General features: G+C 35.2%; 1 protein-coding gene across 1 annotated transcript; it reads left to right on the forward strand.

Moving 5' to 3' along the window:
- Nucleotides 1-688: 688 nt before the first annotated feature.
- Nucleotides 689-19484, forward strand: LOC125061832 (nicastrin). Its single transcript, XM_047667450.1, has 15 exons — nt 689-924; nt 1050-1151; nt 1640-1835; nt 2846-3043; nt 4233-4334; nt 6070-6160; nt 8127-8196; nt 9200-9304; nt 9908-10137; nt 11163-11409; nt 13136-13290; nt 14500-14727; nt 15278-15380; nt 16728-16938; nt 19346-19484. Exons 1-15 carry the CDS (start codon nt 876-878, stop codon nt 19368-19370), a joined length of 2112 nt encoding a protein of 703 aa, XP_047523406.1. The 5' UTR covers nt 689-875; the 3' UTR covers nt 19371-19484.
- The last annotated feature ends 1086 nt before the right edge of the window (nt 19485-20570 follow it).

Below are 20570 nucleotides of genomic sequence, written 5' to 3' on the forward strand. Positions count from 1 at the left end.
ATACTAATATTTCATAAAATCTCTTTAAGAAATTTTAATTTTAAAAATAGAATTTCTATAACGTGGGTGAATTACGTTATTCTCACTTTCTCTCAATCGGTCTCCAACGCTCTTTCCCTTTTTTTCGACAAAAACGCTGCATAATATCTTCATGACGTTTCATCTGTAAAAAATTTACGCTGATGCGCCTAAAGTATAGTTTCACTTTCATAATCTTTAAGGTTTGCGCGTTTGGAGTAAAATAGTAGCATATTAGTTATTATAATTAAGATTAAAATATCGCCATTTTGATGAAACAACAGAAACAAAAAAAAACCTTAAATTATATCCAAATCACAACCTCAACGTCATGTTGCTCAAGTAATTCGCTTTTTGATAAGATGAATTATAATTGGTCTATAGTTTGGGTTATATGGATTCTCTCCGAAGTCCGATGTATAGCAACGAACAATATATCTACAAAATCGAATTTTCTCTAATTCTTAATATCCACCAATACTTGTATTTCTAATTTTCTATTCAAATCTATTCATAATTCAGATTCATTAACAACGATTATTTTTTATACGTTACTATTTAACGCATATTTCTTAAGATAATCTACAATTTATTTTGACATCTCTCAATTGACATTATTAAGACAGACAAAAATTGTGAATTGTGAATTGTGTAATGACAATTGACAATTTGACAATACTTGCGAGAAATGTTCAATGTTTTGTGTTGAAAAGTTTATTTTTTATTAAGTTCACTTTAACAACCAAAGATCATTATAAAGTATTAACTAAATGCCTATTGAACTATGAACTCATCAGAAGTGTAACTTATTTGAAGAATTATTCTATTAAATATACATTCTCGAACTATATAGCAAAATGAACTTGTATTATGCATTTATCGTATGCGTCACTTATTTTACCCAAGGTATTTTATTCAATCGTTCTTACTAAACCGTACTTTCTTGCATCTTTCCCTTTTTATTTAAAAGTGCAGTTTATTAATATGACATGTATTTACATATTATGTATAAACTATAATTTTTATTTTAGTTTCACAATGTGAGAGATTACATGGACAGATCTATTCATCGATTGAGGGAAGTGCTGCTTGTTTTAGAAGACTAAATGGCACACATCAAATGGGATGTTCATGTAAGTTTAATAAGAAAAATCATATAATTGTAATATTGTCAGAGAAAGTGAAAACATGTTGCATCTCTGATAATAAGCTTGACTTTTGTACAAATTATAACAATGTTCTTGCAGTCAGTTATTAATAGTTATTTACAGACCTCAGAGTGTTACTTTGATCCGACTATTATAATTTGTATTGCACATTCAAACTTGTAAGTCACAGTTAATTTAGTACATACTTAATCTGAGCTTTCATTTGAGATCCACAACAAATTTTTCTTTATCATAACTGATCCTTACTTTACAAATTAGAATATATTCTAACAAAATATAATACTAATGCCACTTTCTAGACAACACTTCTACTAAAATATATTAAAAGCAACTTTAATTTTAGTTTAATAACATATTTGTTTTTTTTATTATAATGTATTTCCATTAATTTATGTCCCAAATGGAATTATTCACATAAAATCACCTACTGACTGATTTATTTTAATTTTCAGCCTCAGACGGTGGTGCTGTGGGTATAGTGCAGATGATAAAAGATGTTGAAGATGCACAATGGATAATTAAAAACGCATCTTCTGGTCCTTATGTTGCCGTGGTCAGCACATCTCTATTTCAAAGTGTTATTAATCTGTTGATTGATGATCCTAGTAATGTAGCAGGTGTATTGCTGTATGATAATGCTACTATGAGGTAATAATGTGTTCTTTTCTACTTCTAAAGTCCAGATGTTAAAGTGATACTGCCACCCATTACAACCTCACAAATGGGTTGCTGGCCTTTTAAGGGATTTTATCCTGAAGGATGGCGTCCTTAGAATTGGTTCAGAAAAACCTAAGCAGACAGCTTGTTGAATGTGAAAGTGTTTTAAAAGCCCTATGTTGTGGAATGAACATCATCAGGTGGACTTTCTTTGTCCCTCTACAATCTTTATGCATGTTTTATTAATAATTTTTCTAAATACTGTGATCAGCCCTCGTGAGTCTGTCATACATGCCTAATGAGAATAATAAAGTTGAGTAAGATTTCTCCTATTTATCGCCACTTTATTATCTATTAACTGTGCACACAATGAAATATATACTTAAACCCTTGGGGTTCTATAAAAAATATTGTATCGTAGTTCTAACCGCACACGGCTGCCCCGATTTTTTCTGGTCTTCGACAGACAAGGTGTTGTTGTACCTGTTGATAGTACAATATACAAACACACGGCTGATTGAAGTGTCTGGAATATGACCAACGGCTCCATACCCACTTTGTGCAAGACGATCACTGCAATCTTATTTTCTTTAACACCCCATTCCATATAATGAACACGAAAAAATATGTGAAATGGCGCAAAATCTAAAGAAGTTTTAAATTAATATCACATATATTATTCCAAATTTAAAAAGTTGAAAAAAGTTTTTATCGAACAGTATTTATGGCCAGACTAGTTATATATATGTAAAGTAGGTTGTCTGATTGACCAATATGTTTGATATTGTTGGTATTGGATAATATATGTATGAGAATGGAAGGCTTTTAAGGTAGTGTGATTGTGTGCTTTACACAATTCATATCATTGTTTATTTAGTGTATATATTTTATTTAACTTTGGTAGGTAAGTTTTTAGTTATTTATGAGATATGGGTATACATTTATGAGGGCGACATGTGTTATATAGCTTAATTCATTAAAAATTGTATTGTTACTTTCAGGCCAAGTTCATTTAGTCAAGAATCGAAATGTCCCAACGAATATTCAGCCGCTCCAGGTAGTACCTGCTCATCATCCGGCGAAACTGTTTGGAACACAAAAGGAACGGGTTTATTAAGAAAAGATATACCATTTCCGATATTTTTTGTGCCAGACTCAAAGACAGATGAGATTGAGAAAATTGAGAAATGTTATAATAGGTAAGTTTTATGTAAAAAAGTTAAACATATATTTCATTTGTTTTTTATTATATATTTGATTCATTCTGATGTTTATTTTATTATATTTTAAGTACTGAACGGTACTAATTGCTTGGTATCTGAAAAGATATTAATAGTACAGGTAACAAAACCTATCATATCAGTTGTACCTAAGTTATTTAAGTCTAAAACTGTATTTTCTAGATACTAGTATACATTGTTTTATTAAGACAATTCAGTAAATTATTGAGTTAGCCTACATGACTTCAAATTATTCCCCTTATGGTTAATTTTTATTTACTGGCAATACTAATATCCATGACAGCGACCCTCTTACCGGCCAAGAAAAGTATGTGGCACTGTATGGTGCAATAATCTGATTTTGTTTTTAAAGGGTAAATGTCAGATTCAACAAGACTTAGCACGAACTATGTCATATATCAAATACTATTTTGACATACGTCATTTAGGACTTTCTCGATATTAAATACCAGTAATTTTTCACTAGGCATGTGCTGGTGAACTGTGAAATTTACTTCCCTGTGATAACCTTATAGTTTAAAATGAGTGCCTACTCTCCTCTCAAAGGCCGGAAACACCCACTAATAGGTTGTCCATGGACAATGACTGTCCTTTATGGGCGTCTCGTAGGCTCGTTTGTCCTACAAAACAAAATTAAAACGTGTGGTACTCGGGGACTGCCGCGGTAAAGCTATTGCATAGCATTTTTTATAATTTTATGCAGTTATAATTATTTATTTATTTTTTATTTATGCAGTATTTGTTTTTCTTTGATATTATTTCAATCTACCATTCTACCAGACTCAGACTAAAACGCCTATATAGTCTGTCTCACTCTAACGCGTACCGGCTGCACCGGCCGCGCTCACGCTACGTCACCGATCTCGTCAGAGTGATGGGAATGCGCAGTATGCGTTCTGTCCCAGTCTAACGCGTATTTGCCGCACCTATATTACGTCATCGTGTGTTAGGTTTTTTTCGTTACGGAATTTCTTGATTCGGTCGCCGTGCTCAAAGCCCTATGCAATAGCTTAAAAATATATGTTATTTAGTTTTTTGTAGAACTTCTCCTCTCAAAGGCTGGTACACACACGCACGCACAATGGGTGTCTATGACTATCTTTTATGGGCGTCCCAATAAGACTTAAGTATTTTTTGTTGATTTCAGATATAATTTAGATAAGAGCAATCAAGTTGGCGTACCGCTTTGCTCAGTGCAGTTGCATTCGTTCATGTATGCCGCGGTCAATACAGCTGTGTGTTTACGACGGTAAGTTTTTTAACTAAACTATTTTTTACGTTTGAAAGATGTATATGTATAGTATATGTGTACTTATGTTTTTAATTTGGACCACATTTTTGAAGTTATACTTCTTTAGGCGCGTTATGAAAAATTGATGAGAGTGAAATTTTACGATGCGAGCGCACCGTGACACAAAATTAACAGAATAATGTTGCCCACTAATTGAAGTTATACTTCTTTAGGCGCGTTGTGAAAAATTGATGAGAGTGAAATTTTACGATGCGCGCGCACCGTGACACAAAATTAACAGAATGAAGTTGCCCACTAATTGAAGTTATACTTCTTTAGGCGCGTTGTGAAAAATTGATGAGAGTGAAATTTTACGATGCGCGCGCACCGTGACACAAAATTAACAGAATGAAGTTGCCCACTAAATCGCTCATTAAGATAAGAAAAAAATGCTACCATCAAAACAGAAATGGAACTTCTGTTAGTGGCGCATGTTGGCACGCACGCCGCCTCTGTTCACTGTGTATTTATATTTATAAGCTTTATCCACATGCTTTCTAAACAACTATCCGTATGTATTCTTAATAATTCCAAAGAAGTATAACTTCTTACGTGCGTACATAGGTACACGCACTCTTTTTTTTATATATTGTCTCTGCACAAAGACGACATTGTAATCTAGGCTTACTTTATAGCGCGCATTGCTCTAGCAAAATTCATGATTTCTACCGCGCGTCTCCTTCCGCCCGCTCTAGTGACAAATGACACATGCTTGAAGTTCGCGTGACGAAACGGACGATAGTGTTTCGCGGAACAAAAATGAAGTGAACGCCAAATGCTTTTTATTTAAATAACTCGTAAAATATAAAATATTTGTAAAAAATCGGTTGTCTGTAAAGTCGGTTTACTGACGATAGTTGAACGTGACAACGTCATTAGAAAATACTGATGGAATGGTTTCATTTTTCAAAAGAAAATTTTAATTTAATTTAATGACGACTCATTGGTCTAGTGGTTAGTACCCCTGACTGCGAATCCATGGGTTCGATCCCCGGCTGAGGCGAACATCGATGTGATGAGCATTTGGTGTTGTTCTTAGGTCTTGGGTGTTTAAATATGTATTTATATGTATATCTATCTATAATATGTATGTATATCCGTTGCCTAGTACCCATAACACAAGCTTCACCAGCTTAGCATGGGACTAGGTCAATTGGTGTGAATTGTCTTTTAAAAAAAAAAAAATTATTATATACTTAATTATTATTGTATAGCAGCTGTCCACCCGAACGCATCGCTCACTCAAGTAGGAGAGAGCCAGATGTCGAACGCTGACGAACGCGGAGGCCGATTGTGCCTCTTTGTCGCTCGTTCCGCGCTCTCGCTTGCACTTCAAGCCTTAAATGGAACGCCTCAGAGCGGGGTAACGCCGCATGAGTCATGTTTTTTCGTGCGTGCAGCCGGCTCCATCGAATTATAAGACGTTGTCACGTCAAAAATCGCTACTAATGGTTCTCGGCCAATGTGGGAATTATTATAATGTACGAGCGAAGGCTGTGCATTTTGCCCACTCAAGCTTTCCGAGTTTTATAAGCGTGGTGATTTCCTAAACGCTTAGGCCTATCGTGCCTCTCTATCGCTTGTCCCGCGCTCTCGCTTGCACGCACGAGTCATGTTTTGTCGTGCGTGGAGTGCATCGATTTATAAGACGTTATGATCGACAAAAATATTTTCAATTGTGTCTTCATTTCAGGTCCGCATCATCAGCGTTTTTGACTCCAACGAAAGTTTGTGATCCACTCGGCGATTATAATGTTTATTATTCGTTGTTCCCAAGGGCACAGGTATGTATTGATATAAATATATATAAATCTCCTCCTAAATAAATCTCCTCCTAAATAAATCTCCTCCTAAATAAATCTCCTCCTAAATAAATCTCCTCCTAAATAAAAACTAATAAAATGATTTTTTGGAGCGCACACTGCGTACATAATCCTTGGTGCTCATATGGCCGCCGTTTAAACTTAGCAAACTAAAAGTCAAAAACAAAAATTATTTATTCCTATAGGTAACACAATGTACACTTATGAACGTCAAAAAAGAAATATACATTAAATGCTTCTAATTTTACATTTACTGCCAGTTCTCAAATCAAGGGCGTAGAACGGTAGAGAAGAACTGGCAATAAACTCTACGCTACCCTTTTTAATCGCCAAGTTTTTTAGAACAACGTTTGTAAGGAGCAACCATTAAACCGTGTTCCACATGACATCTTAAGTAATAAATAATAATAAAATAAATTAAAAACAAAGAGTTGTCCTCTATCAGCAGGAGGCATTGTGAAATAGGAGCACGCACTTACATTCTCGTGAGGACAACACGCAAATACATAGTCGAAATAACTTACTTGAAATGCTTTTATACACGAAATTACTTTTATAATTTTTTTTAAATAAAAGTTCACCTTCACTGTGAACTTCTTAAAACGAAAATTGTCTTAAAAAACGCTCAGTTGTCGGACGGACATCGATGTGATACGGATGGTATTTCGTATTCTGTCTCTGAACACTCCGTGGTATTGGTATGTTATCTAAAGCTGGCGGCTTCAACACATTTACACTTTGTGCTTGTGTAGTGTCTGTGAATAAGCGCGAGGCGTCTTGTCGCACTGAATATGCATCATGAAAAGACTGTCCGTCTCTCTCGCGCCCGGTCAAGCTTATGAGTATAAAAGAGACAGTTATTGTTTTGCTTTTGCTACTGTTAATGTTGATCTTTACTGTACATGTTGATCTTTTTTCTCATTATTATTTTGTCTGAGATTGTTTACTTATTTGGTTGGAGGTTAGAATACTTTGAAAAAAATGTCTTATGAAATATATTCCGTATAAACATTACCAGGACAATCTCGTGAAATGGTGCACAATGTTTTTAATTATTTTAAGCATCTTATTAAAAACAGTTTAATGAAAAAATGTTATTTTTAATTTGACATCAGATGCGACTAGGGTAAGAGGAGTATTGAAAGAATAGTTAGTGAAGTAAAAGTGAAGTGTGTTGATCTAGATGGAGCTTATGTCGAAAAATGAAAAATTATTTACACAAACTACTTTACGTTCTTGGTCGGACTTAGAACTATTGGATCCACCCTCGTATGCACATAATATTCATATTTATTTGACACATTTTTATTTATTTACAACCCACCCAACCTTACTAAAACCAGAGTAGACTAAATATAGCTTGGCAAAAATGTAATATATTTAAACATACTGTATAGTGAAATTGCATTAGTGTGAGTACTGTGAACGCGCCAGCTTTCGATAACCGACCTATAAATGATGCCCACTTTTATCAAGAATCTTTATTCGCCTTGTCATCATCATCACTACATAGTATAAAACAAAGTCGCTTTCTTTGTCCCTATATCCCTATGTATGCTTAAATCTTTAAAACTACGCAACGGATTTTAATGCGGTTTTTTTTAATAGATAGAGTGATTGAAGAGGAAGGTTTATATGTATGTACGTCCATTAAATAGTGAATAAATACTGTTTTTTTTAAAGTTTCTAATGTGATCTCGTATATAGTTAAATTTTTTCCGCTTTCTTTGCAAACGCAGGCTACGAGATTTATCAAAATATCCAAATATAACGCGTGCGGGCATGGCCAGTAATGAATAAATCAAAACTACTGGATCGATTTTAATCATGTTTTGATTGAGTGACATAGGTTATATATTTTATACCCGTGCGAAGCCGGAGCGGGTCGCTAGTACATATATATTATAAATATTTGAATGTTTTACAGGAAAACGAAACTGAGAGAAAACCAGTTACCTTCGTAACAGCAAGGATTGATTCGGCTTCAATATTCGATGGTAAGTTAAGTTTGGAAACCCCATTTCCATCACTTCTTGGCCAAATGCCAATAAATTTTCCGGGGCAATATCAGGCAGGCTGTTTCTCGCCCGCTTCGCTGGGCAAATTAAAATAGGAAATAAATAAAATTGTATATTTCATTATTATGTATTATATTTTTTCATATTTATTATTTTTTTTTTTTCATATTTTTATTATACTTTTTAACTTCACGCTAAGAAAATTGAACATTTTCGAAAATGGAGTTTTTAACAGATGTTGACGTTTTGAGGTTCTAGGAAGCCTCCCTGAATGTTTCCGCGGTGAAGTCCGTATGTATAAATTTTCATAAAAGTAAAACAGCAATAAAAAAATTAAGGAACGTTGGAATATAAAAATAATAGTTAAAAAAACTTAAAAACACGCTTTTAAAGCACATCAAAAAATACTGGTATTATTGTGAAAAACGTGGGGCGCTCTGTGCCATATTTTTCGTCTATCGAGCAACCCACGCTTTTTCACAATAATACCAGTATTTTTTGATGTGCTTTAAAAGCGTGTTTTTTAGTTTTTTTAACTATTTTTTATTTTTTAGTTAATTTTTTTTTTCGGATTATTGCATTGTCATCGATCTTTGACAGGTGCGCAAAATTTGAATAAAATCTGTCCGTTTAAAGTGGGTCAAAATCGAGTCCGAAGGAGTCGGTTACATACATACATACATACGTACGTACATACATACATACATACAGGTGAAGCTAATATAAAGCATGTAAAATAGCCATATACTATACCACCTAGGAAAAAATTCGCATCGAATGGCAGTAGTTTCATGTCGATACGATCAGTGGTTTAGGCGTGAAGGAGCCTCAAACGTAGACCATTTTCATTATATATATATATATATATAGATAGATACAATAAAAATCATAATTATTTAAAACGAGTAGCGCCATCTATGTGTCGCTTACGACCTTATATGTAAAAAATATTAGATTTTTAATTAATTAACGTTTTTGTTAGGTGTATCACCGGGTGCGGCCAGCTCCGTTGTCGGAATGGTAACTTTAATATCGACAGCGGCAACACTGTCCAAAATGATACCAGTTGCAGATGAAAAATTATATGGTATGTAAATTTATATAAAACTAGCTGACCTGGCAAACGTCGTTTTGCCATGGTAAATAAAAAATAATGGGGTGAAAATTAGGGGTTGTATGTATTTTTTAATGCTGTATCATAAAAAAAATATCTAAAAATTAAAAAAAAAAAATTAGGGGTGGACTACCCTTAACATTTAGGGGGATGAAAATGATGTCCGATTCTCAGACATACCCAATATGCAAACAAAATTTCATGGGAATCGGTCAAGCCGTTTCGGAGGAGTCTACAAACACCGCGACACGAGAATTTTATATATTAGATAAAGAGCATTGTTGCCCTAGTGGCTTCAGCGTGCGACTCTCATCCCTGAGGTCGTAGGTTCGATCCCCGGCTGTGCACTAATAGACTTACTTTCTGTGCGCATTTAACATTCGCTCGAACGGTGAAGGAAAACATCGCAAGGAAACCGACATGTCTTAGACCCAAAAAGTCGACGGCGTGTGTCAGGCACTGGAGGCTGATCACCTACTTGCCTATTAGATTTAAAATCATGAAACAGATTCAGAAATATGAGGCCAATAAAGAGGTTGTAGCGCCACTGATTTATTTTTTTATTTCTTATTTTAGCAAATAATATTCTGTGGACATTATTTAACGGTGAATCTTTTGACTACATCGGCTCCCAACGGGTCGCATACGACATAAGCAGGGGATCATGGCCCCCAGTCAATCCCCTGTCCCTCTCTGACATTAAGCTGCATGTGGAGATAGGACAGTTGGGTGGATCCCTCGACTTGTACAAGGATAATGTGTCGTGGCCCTTGTATGCCTTCACTGGAAATGTGCTCGCGCAAGAGGTATGTGTCAACAAATTAATTCTGCCAATTGTCTGGTAGTACTTGTGGTGACTGGTCGTACTTGAATTCGTGTATGGGGTGATGTTAATTATTTCGATTATGTGTTTGCGTGTTGTTCCCACGAGAATGTAAGTGCGTGCTCCTATTTCACCATGCCTCCTGCTGATAGGGGACAAATCTTTGTTTTTTATTTTATTATTATTAATTACTTAAGATGTCATGTGGAACATGGTGTAATGGTTGCAGCTCCTTACAAACGTTGTGTAAAAAAAAAAAACATGGCGATTAAAAAGAGTGGCGGAGAGTTTATTGCCAGTTCTCTTCCATTCTACGCCCTTGATTTGACAACTGGTAGTAAATGTAAAATTAGAAGCATTAATATGTATTTCTTTAATGACGAATCACAAGTGTACATTGTGTTACCTACGTGAATAAATGATTTTTGAATTTTTTTTAAGTAAGATGAATAGAGGAGCGTTCAGCCCCCCCCCCCCATGTAACGCGGCGTAACGTTTTTCGGTACCCAATAGTAAATTTCGTGACTCTTTATACCTAAAAGTCTGTGCCTTTTATTCTGTGTGGTGAAAAGTACCGTAATATTAACTCGTAATTCATTTCCCGCCCCGCATCTCGCCCATATCATAAGGATATTTCCAGAGTAGCCCGGGTATAACTAATTAAAGTCCCTTTTTAGGAGGGGGGAGGGGAGAGAACTCCCCTTCTGGGCCACAGATCTGCCTGATAGCGTGTCTGTTAAGTGTAGTGTTCCTTTGTATTTAAAAAAAATGTGCGTGCGTACACAGTACACATGACAGAAGTGTAACTTCTTTGGCAAACTAAATATTAAAAGTGTCAAAAATTAATACAAACAATAAAAAAAAAAATTCTTCGATAATAGAAACACGTGGCATTTTAATTTATAATACAAGATTTTTAATTCATTTGAGATTTTTTTTGCATAAAGTATAAAATACTAAACACATTAAATTTCTTAAATTAATACCAATTTAAATGATTTCTTTCAGATCATCGAATTCTTAAATGACATGACTCAAACTGCCAATCTGACAGTTTCCCCAATTTTGACAACCAATTTGCCGCCATCTTCGCTGCATTCGTTTAAAAGGATTTTGAACGCCACAGACATGCCAGAATTGTTGTTGGTGGACCATAGAGAAACATTCACGAATATGTATTATGAATCTGCGCTGGATATGTCTGATACCATAGATTATGTTTACCATAATCTAACTGTTGGGAGTGGGGGAGAATGTGAGTTATTAGAAGTCAGATAACCAACCATCACCTGTCTTTAACACCAAGTTGAAGACAGGTGATGAGGTAGTGGTGAACCCCAGAAAGTTAGTAAAATAATTGTACGTATTTTGCAAATTGTTGCCAATGAAATAGAAATATTTTTTTATTGTGATGTTATTTTTATTAAATTCATTCATTAAAAATTTTGTAATACGTGTTGGCAAGGGACATAAAAAGATGGCGCAATTAGTGCAAATTCTGATAACAATTTGATTTTTTTTATAGAATAGAGAAAACAAACGGCCTGAAGGATTTGTGTCATCTTTTTTCACGTGACAACGTCTAATAAATCGATGAAGGTCGGCTGCACGCACGTAAAAGCATGACTAATTTTCCCGTTACGCTCATTGTCCTGTTTCGCTCATTGTCCCGGTACGCTCATTGTACGCTTACGCCGCATCTGTCTCTCTTCCACTCGATTGGTCTATGCGTTTGAGGATTCACTCCTTCTGTGTATCCATGTAAATAGTGATAATTCAATAGAATTATTCAATTGTATTCATAAAAGTATGATATCATTTCATAAATGTTTTGTTATGACGTTGTCACGTTTAACTATCGACCGTAAACCGACTTTACAGATAACCTTTTTTTTCTGGCGTTATTTTCTACCTGCCCTATCACCAGATTTTGGCTTTGACGTTGTTTTAAGGGAGTTATTATATAATTAAAAAAAAAAAATACTTTTATAAGTTTACAATATTTTTGAAGTGAAACTTCTTTAGGCGCATGAGGGTAAATTTTTTACGTCACGTGGAGCGTTTTTGTCGAAGAAATGCGAGAGAGAGATTGAGACAGATTGATAGAGAGTGAGAAGGGCGAATTACCTTTTAGAAATTCTATTTTTAAAATTAAAATTTCGTAAGAATTTATGAAATATTAGTATTTTATATTTTTGCTAAATAATTTATTGAAATCTCAAATGACGAATTGTTAATTAAAATGCCACGTGTTTTTATTATCGAAGAAATAATTTTAATCAAATTAAATTATAATTTGTATTAATTTTCGACACTTAATATTTTAATGATAATTAAATTCCTAGCATATCTTCCCTCTAAGTCTCGGAATTTTTTAGATTCGTATAAATATGAACAAGAGTTAAAAATTAGTTTTCCAAAGAAGTTTCACTTCTAACGTGTACTTTGTACGTACGCACTTTTTAATTGATATGAAGACGAGGTCTCGTTATCAAACCCCTTAGACTAACGATATTAATTTTTACAAGACACAATAACCCTAACTTTGGGAGTTGGATATGTTTCAACACCCTGTATTAACTATGGGATGTACATGTTAACGTAAAATTGTAAACACCGTTAGATTATAATCTATCTCGCGAGATTATAAACTGTCGAAAGATTGTGAACCTCAGCGTACTGCTGACAATTTAACGTATTATTATTCGGTAGATTGTACTACACTAACTTAGTTATCATTCAAACTTCTTTGGTCAATTACAGATTAATTTTACTTCCCAACAATTTCATATAACTACCGAATAATAATACGTTAATTTGTAAGCAGTTCGTTGAGGTTCACAATCTTTCGACAGTTTACAATCTCGCGAGATAGATTACAATCTAACGGTGTTTACAATTTTACGGTGACATACACATAACGTAGGGCAAATCTCAATAGAAAAGATTTTGGAGAGTATTTTTACAAGTTTTTTTTTTAGTTATACCAACATCGGAGCTATTGTCCAAAGGCAATATGACAGATAAGGAACCGCAAGTTAAAATATCGCGTATTGCGAATGCGCTCGCGCAGACTCTTTATAAGAGAGTCACGGGGAAACCGTTTGTGGGTGTCGTTGATACATCAGCACATATGGTAAGCTACAACATTTTTAGGTCTGGGCCTCAGATTTCTGTATCTGTTGTTTGTAACTAGGTCTCATCTGATGTTAAGTGATACTGCCCGTGGACACGCACATTGGCAAAAGGCAAGTGCCGGCCTTTTAAGAATTGGCACGCTCTTTGAAGGACCCTAAGGGAGCGTCCATAAATTACGTGAGGTGTTTTTTTTTAATTTTCTGTGACTCCTTCCCCCCTGGTGAGATGTCGTGAGATTTTATTCAACCCCCTCCCCCAACCCCCAATCTCACGTGAGATTCTTGCGAGAAGCTTCGTGCTTTTATTTACGACTAAAACAAAATAAGTGAAATGTTGAGCGTTTAGGTATGGAGTTAGCGGAAAGTTGCAGAGATGACATTTAGGGTCAACCGTTTTCCTATTTTTTTTTTCAATCAGAAAAAAAATTGCGTATATTTGCCGAGACCCCCCCTCTCCAACGTAAGATAAAATGAGATTTGACTCGACCCCATCCCCCCCTTAAACACTTCACATAATTTATGGACGCCCCCTAAGCCGAATTGGTTCGGAAATACTTCAGTGGGCAGCTGGTTCCACATAGTGTACGGCAAAAACTGCCTTAAAAAACGCTCAGTTGTGGAACGGCGGACGTCGAGGTGATACGGATGGTATTTCGTATTCTGCCTCGTCGTCCGATGATGAAACTCAGATGCAGTTATTAATCCGAACAACTCCTCTGAACACTCTCCATGGTAAATGCGGTAGAAGATGCAGAGAGACCCCACATCTCTAGGCAACGCCAAGGGATCAAGCCGCACTGAAAGTGACTGGTGTTTAGTAATATAACCGCCCATTCACACATTTCCAGAGGGCTCGCAAGTGCGTTGCCGGCCTAATTAATGATTACTGTCGTAATATAGTATTGTCTTTGATTTACATAACCTTTACACATTTAAAGAAAATACTTTTTAACCGGGTAGAGGACACCGTGAGCCATTTTTGCCAAAACCCTCCATCTTTTAGTCGATACCAACTCCGGGGAAATAAATACAGATAAGGCAACTTTCTCTACAGCTGTGATACTTTTTGACATCCAACATCTTTTGTCTTCAGTCACCGTGACCACGCACGCTGTAAAGCACGCGAAACGTCGGATCAATTTAAAATTATGTCAAATAGTTGTAAATTTATAATAATACATAACTTCAATACTGTCGTAATGTTTCAGGTCGATGAAATGTTACATTGCTTTTTGCAAACTTCGTCTTGTCGGTTGCTTCAAGCAGCGGATTTTATGGGCACAGATCAGCATAAGGCAGATGGACCCGCCCCTTTGTACGTGGGCGTGGCCACGTGGGCGAGTACGCCGGCCGTATACGCGGGACATTTACTGGCGCTACTGACTGGAGTGCATTTGGATAATAATAAGACTGTGTGCGATGAGCTCAGTGAACCTGTAAGTTGAATTATAGTTGAAAAGTTGTGCACGACAGTAGAAAAAAAGGGTGCGTGTACTTATGTACGCGCGTAAGAAGTTATACTTGTTTGGCATTATTAAAAATAGTTTTTGATTGCATGCAAATAATTAATTACAATTAAATAATCAAAGACTGGAAAAGGAGTCATTATAGTCAATAAAGTTCAGTTTACAATTGAAAAATTAAATAAATAAATATTTATTATTATTCTCTTACATTATAACATAAATTCTATTATTAGTCGAATGTTGTTTTTAAATTATGTCCAATGCCGTAGCATCTTCTGTGGGCAACTTCATTCTGTTAATTTTGTGTCACGGTGCGCGCGCGTAAAATTTCACTCTCATCAATTTTTCATAACGCGCCTAAAGAAGTATATCTTCAAAAACATTTTTGTGCATCTGTGACACAAATGGTCACAGATTAGTCGATTGACATAATTTCTTAATGTCTTCGGCTGTCGGAGACTGATTTTGATCTACATACAATATGTGTAATTAAAAAATGTTAATTAACCCATTCTTTCAGGGTTTCTCATATTATTATTTAAGAGGATGGAACAATACTGGTGTTTGCATTCAAACAACGATGAATTTCAGCCAAGCTGTCAGCCCTGCTTTTATTAAAACAGGTAATATTAAAAAAAAAAGATTGTGTGGTTTTATGAAACCACGGTAAAAGTGAAACTTTTTTTCACATTATAGACATTTAACTAACATTTTTTGCAATAATATTCCATTAAGGGTATAAAAATCGCTTTATCAATCTTAATTTTATACTTGGAAAATTGGAATGATAATGGGAAATAATAAAAGTAGATTAAGTCTCCAACTAATATTTTTATTGAACTCTGTGTCTTAGAGAGTACGACATACATAAGACTTAACAATTATTTAGATTATATACACATATTAATAACAATGATGTAAATTATATACACATATTAATAACAATGATGTAGATTATATACACATATTAAATAATAGTCTATACACTACACGGTCAGCTGCTGCGAACTATAGGCGCTGCCATATTGGCCTTGGCTGCTATGACGAGCGCCTTTTACTTTATCCCTACTCCGCGGCCGACCGTCACGCGACATGCGACACACAGACGAAAAAGTTGGAGACGATGTAATAAAAGTTTCACTTTAAAAACGTGTGTGTACTTATGTACACGCGTTAGAAGTTATACTTCTTTGGCGTAATAATTTTCTTCGACCTCTTTAGAGGGACGTTTCCCACTTCGAGTTGCATTTTTCTTGACCATTTTAATGGTCACTTACAATCTAAACGATCTAATATGTACTAATCATGATATTATACAGTAAACACTGTTTTTTATCACATTGGAACGGGTTTTCTCGTATAGAAATCGTTATTTTGGTTTAAAAAAACACTACTCCATGACAGACAATACAACTTATCGATAAAACAGAGCAAGCGCCAACTAGCGGCCCAGACTGTTTTACTGACGTTTGATTTGACCAAAAATTTACTCTCATCATTTTTCCCTATCGCGCCAAAAGAAGTATAACTTCAAAACTACACAACTGTTTAATGCTTTTGCTGGTTTTTACTCTTACAAACATGATAATGTCCGACCCTGAAGCATGTTATCAAAGTACTTCATTATCTCAGGTTTCATCAAGATATAATAATAATAATAATGTATTCACTATACTCTGATTTACTGCAATTTATCCTCTATACATAAAGTTACAAGTTTGAATTATTTGTTATTTTTGTATTAGGTCACTTGAGTAAGTAAATATTCAGATTTACAATTTTGCAGGTAAAAGATAATAAATACGTAACATTTTTTAGTGCCTTCAAATGGGTCAAATTTGTCCCTTTTTCGGTGGAGAACTTTTTTAGTAGCAACACTTATGAAATATCAGAATTCTACGGAATTAAAAATCAGAGTAGGTACCCATCGATGTGGTTATGACAGATTTTGACATACATTACTCTTTCAGATTACGATTTTACGTCAAACGAATTCTCGACATGGACGGAGTCAGTCTGGCAAACAATGTGGGCACGCGTGTTTGTCACGGCTGGTGGGAGTGGTGCCAAACTTGCGGGTATAACTGGGGCAATCGCCACGATCATCGCCGCATTTATCACATATTGGCTTTCCGTTAATTCGGCTGTGGTTTTCCCCTCATCAATAGATGCACCTAATCCGTAAGTATTCAAATTCTCAAACACAAAAACACACGAAGAGGCCGTTCATGTATTACGTAAGCACCTTGGGGGGGGGGGGGGGGGTCTTTGATGATTACGTCAATACTAATTATTTACTTTTTGAAGTGAAACTTCTTTAGAATCGTTGAGATTTCAAACCGGATGCAACGGAAAAAGAGACAGACACATAAATTAATAGGATTTGGCGTGGGAGAGAGTGAGAAAGCGACAGTAAAAAGAGACAGACACATACATTAATAGGATTTGGCGTGGGAGAGAGTGAGAAAGCGGCAGTAAAAAGAGACAGACACATAAATTAATAGGATTTGGCGTGGGAGAGAGTGAGAAAGCGGCAGTAAAAAGAGACAGACACATAAATTAATAGGATTTGGCGTGGGAGAGAGTGAGAAAGCGACAGTAAAAAGAGACAGACACATACATTAATAGGATTTGGCGTGGGAGAGAGTGAGAAAGCGGCAGTAAAAAGAGACAGACACATAAATTAATAGGATTTGGCGTGGGAGAGAGTGAGATAGGAGGCATTATACAGTGTATAAACTTTAAATTAGTGTGTATTTGAACATTTTCTGAAATAAAAAAAACAGATTTAATGAAAATGAAATAAGTAAGTCAAGTAAGTAGTTTATTATAAAATTAGATTATTTATCAATTTTATTTACAAATCATTAGTTATAGAAACTTTTTGAAGTAAAAACTTCGTACTACACTTAATTAAAAGTTTATACACTGTATAATGCTTCCTATCTTATTTTCTCCCACGTTGGATCTTGTGAATTTATTTCAAACTTTTATTATTTTAGTTTTTACCAAATTAAAGATTGATATTAAAGTTATAAATAAAAATTTAACATTAAAATATATATTTTTTTAAAGAAAAGATCCTTCATTAAGAGCTCCCACACAAAACTGCGAATTCGCATCGCATCGCAAATATCTGCGAATTCGCACGAACGCATCGCAAGAATTTCCGATCTGCTTCGCATCGCACATTCTTGCGATATTACGTCATCCGTGGTGACGCCATTTTAGTCCGCTCTGAGACAGCTTTAGAGAAAGACGCGCGCCTCCGCCGCCTTCTTTGTTTATAAAAAATTGCGGAAAATGATATGGATTTTTTAATATTTTTAGTTGAGGAGCGTCCCGTCCTTTGGGACACAAGTGATGAACATTATAAAAATAAATTTATTAAGCAAGATGCGTGGAAGAGCGTCTGTGAAAGTTTGCATCAGAGTTCATAATCGTAATAAATGGATGAACCCAGAATCTTCTTTTCTTTTATATCTATTTAACAATAACAGCAGTGCAATTATCTTTTTGCGATCCATCTTACGCGTCCTAAAAACACGTACAGTACTACTGACTACGAAGGAATGGTCGCCCTACCAAACGGTTCGTCGCACTAAATCGTATCGCAGAAATTCGCATCGCAAATTCCTGCGATGCGAATTCGCATCGCATCGCATCGCAGTTTTGTGTGGGAGTGTGCCCTTAGATAGAGAAAAAGTCTAATTTACATATTTTAATTATAAAAACTTTGTTTTTGAAGGTTTCACTTCTATCATTTGACACATGATTTATTTTTTTACACTTATTACCCACACATTGTCTATGTTTGAAAACGAAATGCATTTTCGAGGATTTCTACAAAAATGAATACGTTTGTGTGTATTTTTGGGAGTATTGTTTACTTTTTCTGACAAGAGGAGAGGGGGGGGGGGGATAAAATGCAGTAAATCTGCTTACGTAATACTCGAACGGCCCCTAAGTAGTATGTAAACCTTAAAATTGCAAATTCAAAATCATTTTTTCATTTAGGTAACACGATGAACAGTTATGAACATCAATATAGAATAACATATCGCTATATCGAAAATATACCACGACTTATATTTCGATTCCACATTTGACATGCTACTGTCATTTTTTTTATTGCTCTGGCACGATTTGTGCATTAGCCAGCGTCACGTATAGGATTTTTTATAATTCGTGCTTGTCTTTAGAAATTCGACCGTGTCCTCCATGTACGGTTTAGGCACTCGCTCGGTACCCTCCCAAAGGCCGAGAACAAATTTAAATTAAAACTTGCTCTCGAACCGGGAATCGAACCCGGTACCCCTCACCCAGCTGCCACTTTATAAAACCGCTAGGCTATATATATTATTTTATTAGGTCACCCAATTTCCTTGACATTGATCTTTGGGACACCCTGTATACAGTAACTATATAATGCTTCCTTTCTCGTTTTCTCCCACGTTAAATCTTATGAATGTATGTGTCTGTCTCATTTTACTGTCGCTTTTTTTCAAATCACAACGATAATAAAGAAGTTATCACTTCAAAATACATTTTTACCATTTTTTTATTTCAAATTATTTATTTGTTTCAGAATCCTGCGGTCGGTGTCTTGTTAGAATTAGTTTATAGTTGAAATAACATTCCGTTGCCCAATGTATCAAATCAAATTAATTCGACTAAAGTATTAATGATCTCTAAGATTTATAAACATTAAATTATTTACAACAAAACTTGTTTATTTGGTTACAAAAAGCATTGGCGTTCACAGTACTCACACTAATGCAATTTCACTATACAGTATGTTTAAAAATATGACTTTTTTGCCAAGCTATATTTAGTCTACTCTGGTTTTAGTAAGGTTGGGTGGGTTGTTAATAAATAAAAATGTGTCAAATACATATAAATATTATGTGCATACGAGGGTGGATCCAAAAGTTCTAAGTCCGACCAAGAACGTAAAAGAGTAGTTTGTGTAAATAATTTTTACAACACACTTCACTTTTACTTCACTTACAATTATTTCAATACTCCTCTTAGAAACCCCAGTCGCATCTTATGTCAAATTAAAAATTAAATTTTTTCATTAAACTGTTTTTATTAAGATGCTTAAAATAATTAAAAACATTGTGCACCATTTCACGAGATTGTCCAAAGTATTCTAACCTCCAACCAAATAAGTAAACAATCAGAGACAAAATAATAATGAGAAAAAAGATCAACATAAACAGTAGCAAAAGCAAAACAATAACTGTCTCTTTTATACTCATAATCTTGACCGAGCGCGAGAGAGACGGACAGTCTTTTCATGATGCATATTCAGTGTGACAGCACGCCTCGCACTTATTCACAGACACTACACAAGCACAAAGTGTAAATGTGTTGAATCTGCCAGCTTTAGATAACATACCAATACAACCCCTATACTTAGATTTGTTCTGTGAACTAAGCGTTTTAAGGCAGTTTTTGCCGTACACTATGTGGAACCAGCTGCCCACTGAAGTATTTCCGAACCAATTCGACTTAAGGTCCTTCAAGAAAAAGCGTAACAATTCTTAAAAGGCCGGCACTTGCGAACCCTCTGGCAGTGTGAGTGTCCATGGGCGGCGGTATCACTTAACATCAGGTGAGACTCCTGCCCGTTTGCCCCCTGTTCTATAAAAAAAAGTGCGTGTGTACAAGGTACACATGTCAGAAGCGAAAGTTCTTTGGCTATTTTTTTTTAAGTCTTGTGCATATTTATACAATTCTAAAATCTTTAGATTCCGTAAAAATTTTACCCTCACGCGCCTAAAGAAGTATCACTTTAACAGCCATCC

Source organism: Pieris napi, chromosome 24 (assembly GCF_905475465.1).
Source record: "Pieris napi chromosome 24, ilPieNapi1.2, whole genome shotgun sequence".
Classification (NCBI taxonomy): domain Eukaryota; kingdom Metazoa; phylum Arthropoda; class Insecta; order Lepidoptera; family Pieridae; genus Pieris; species Pieris napi.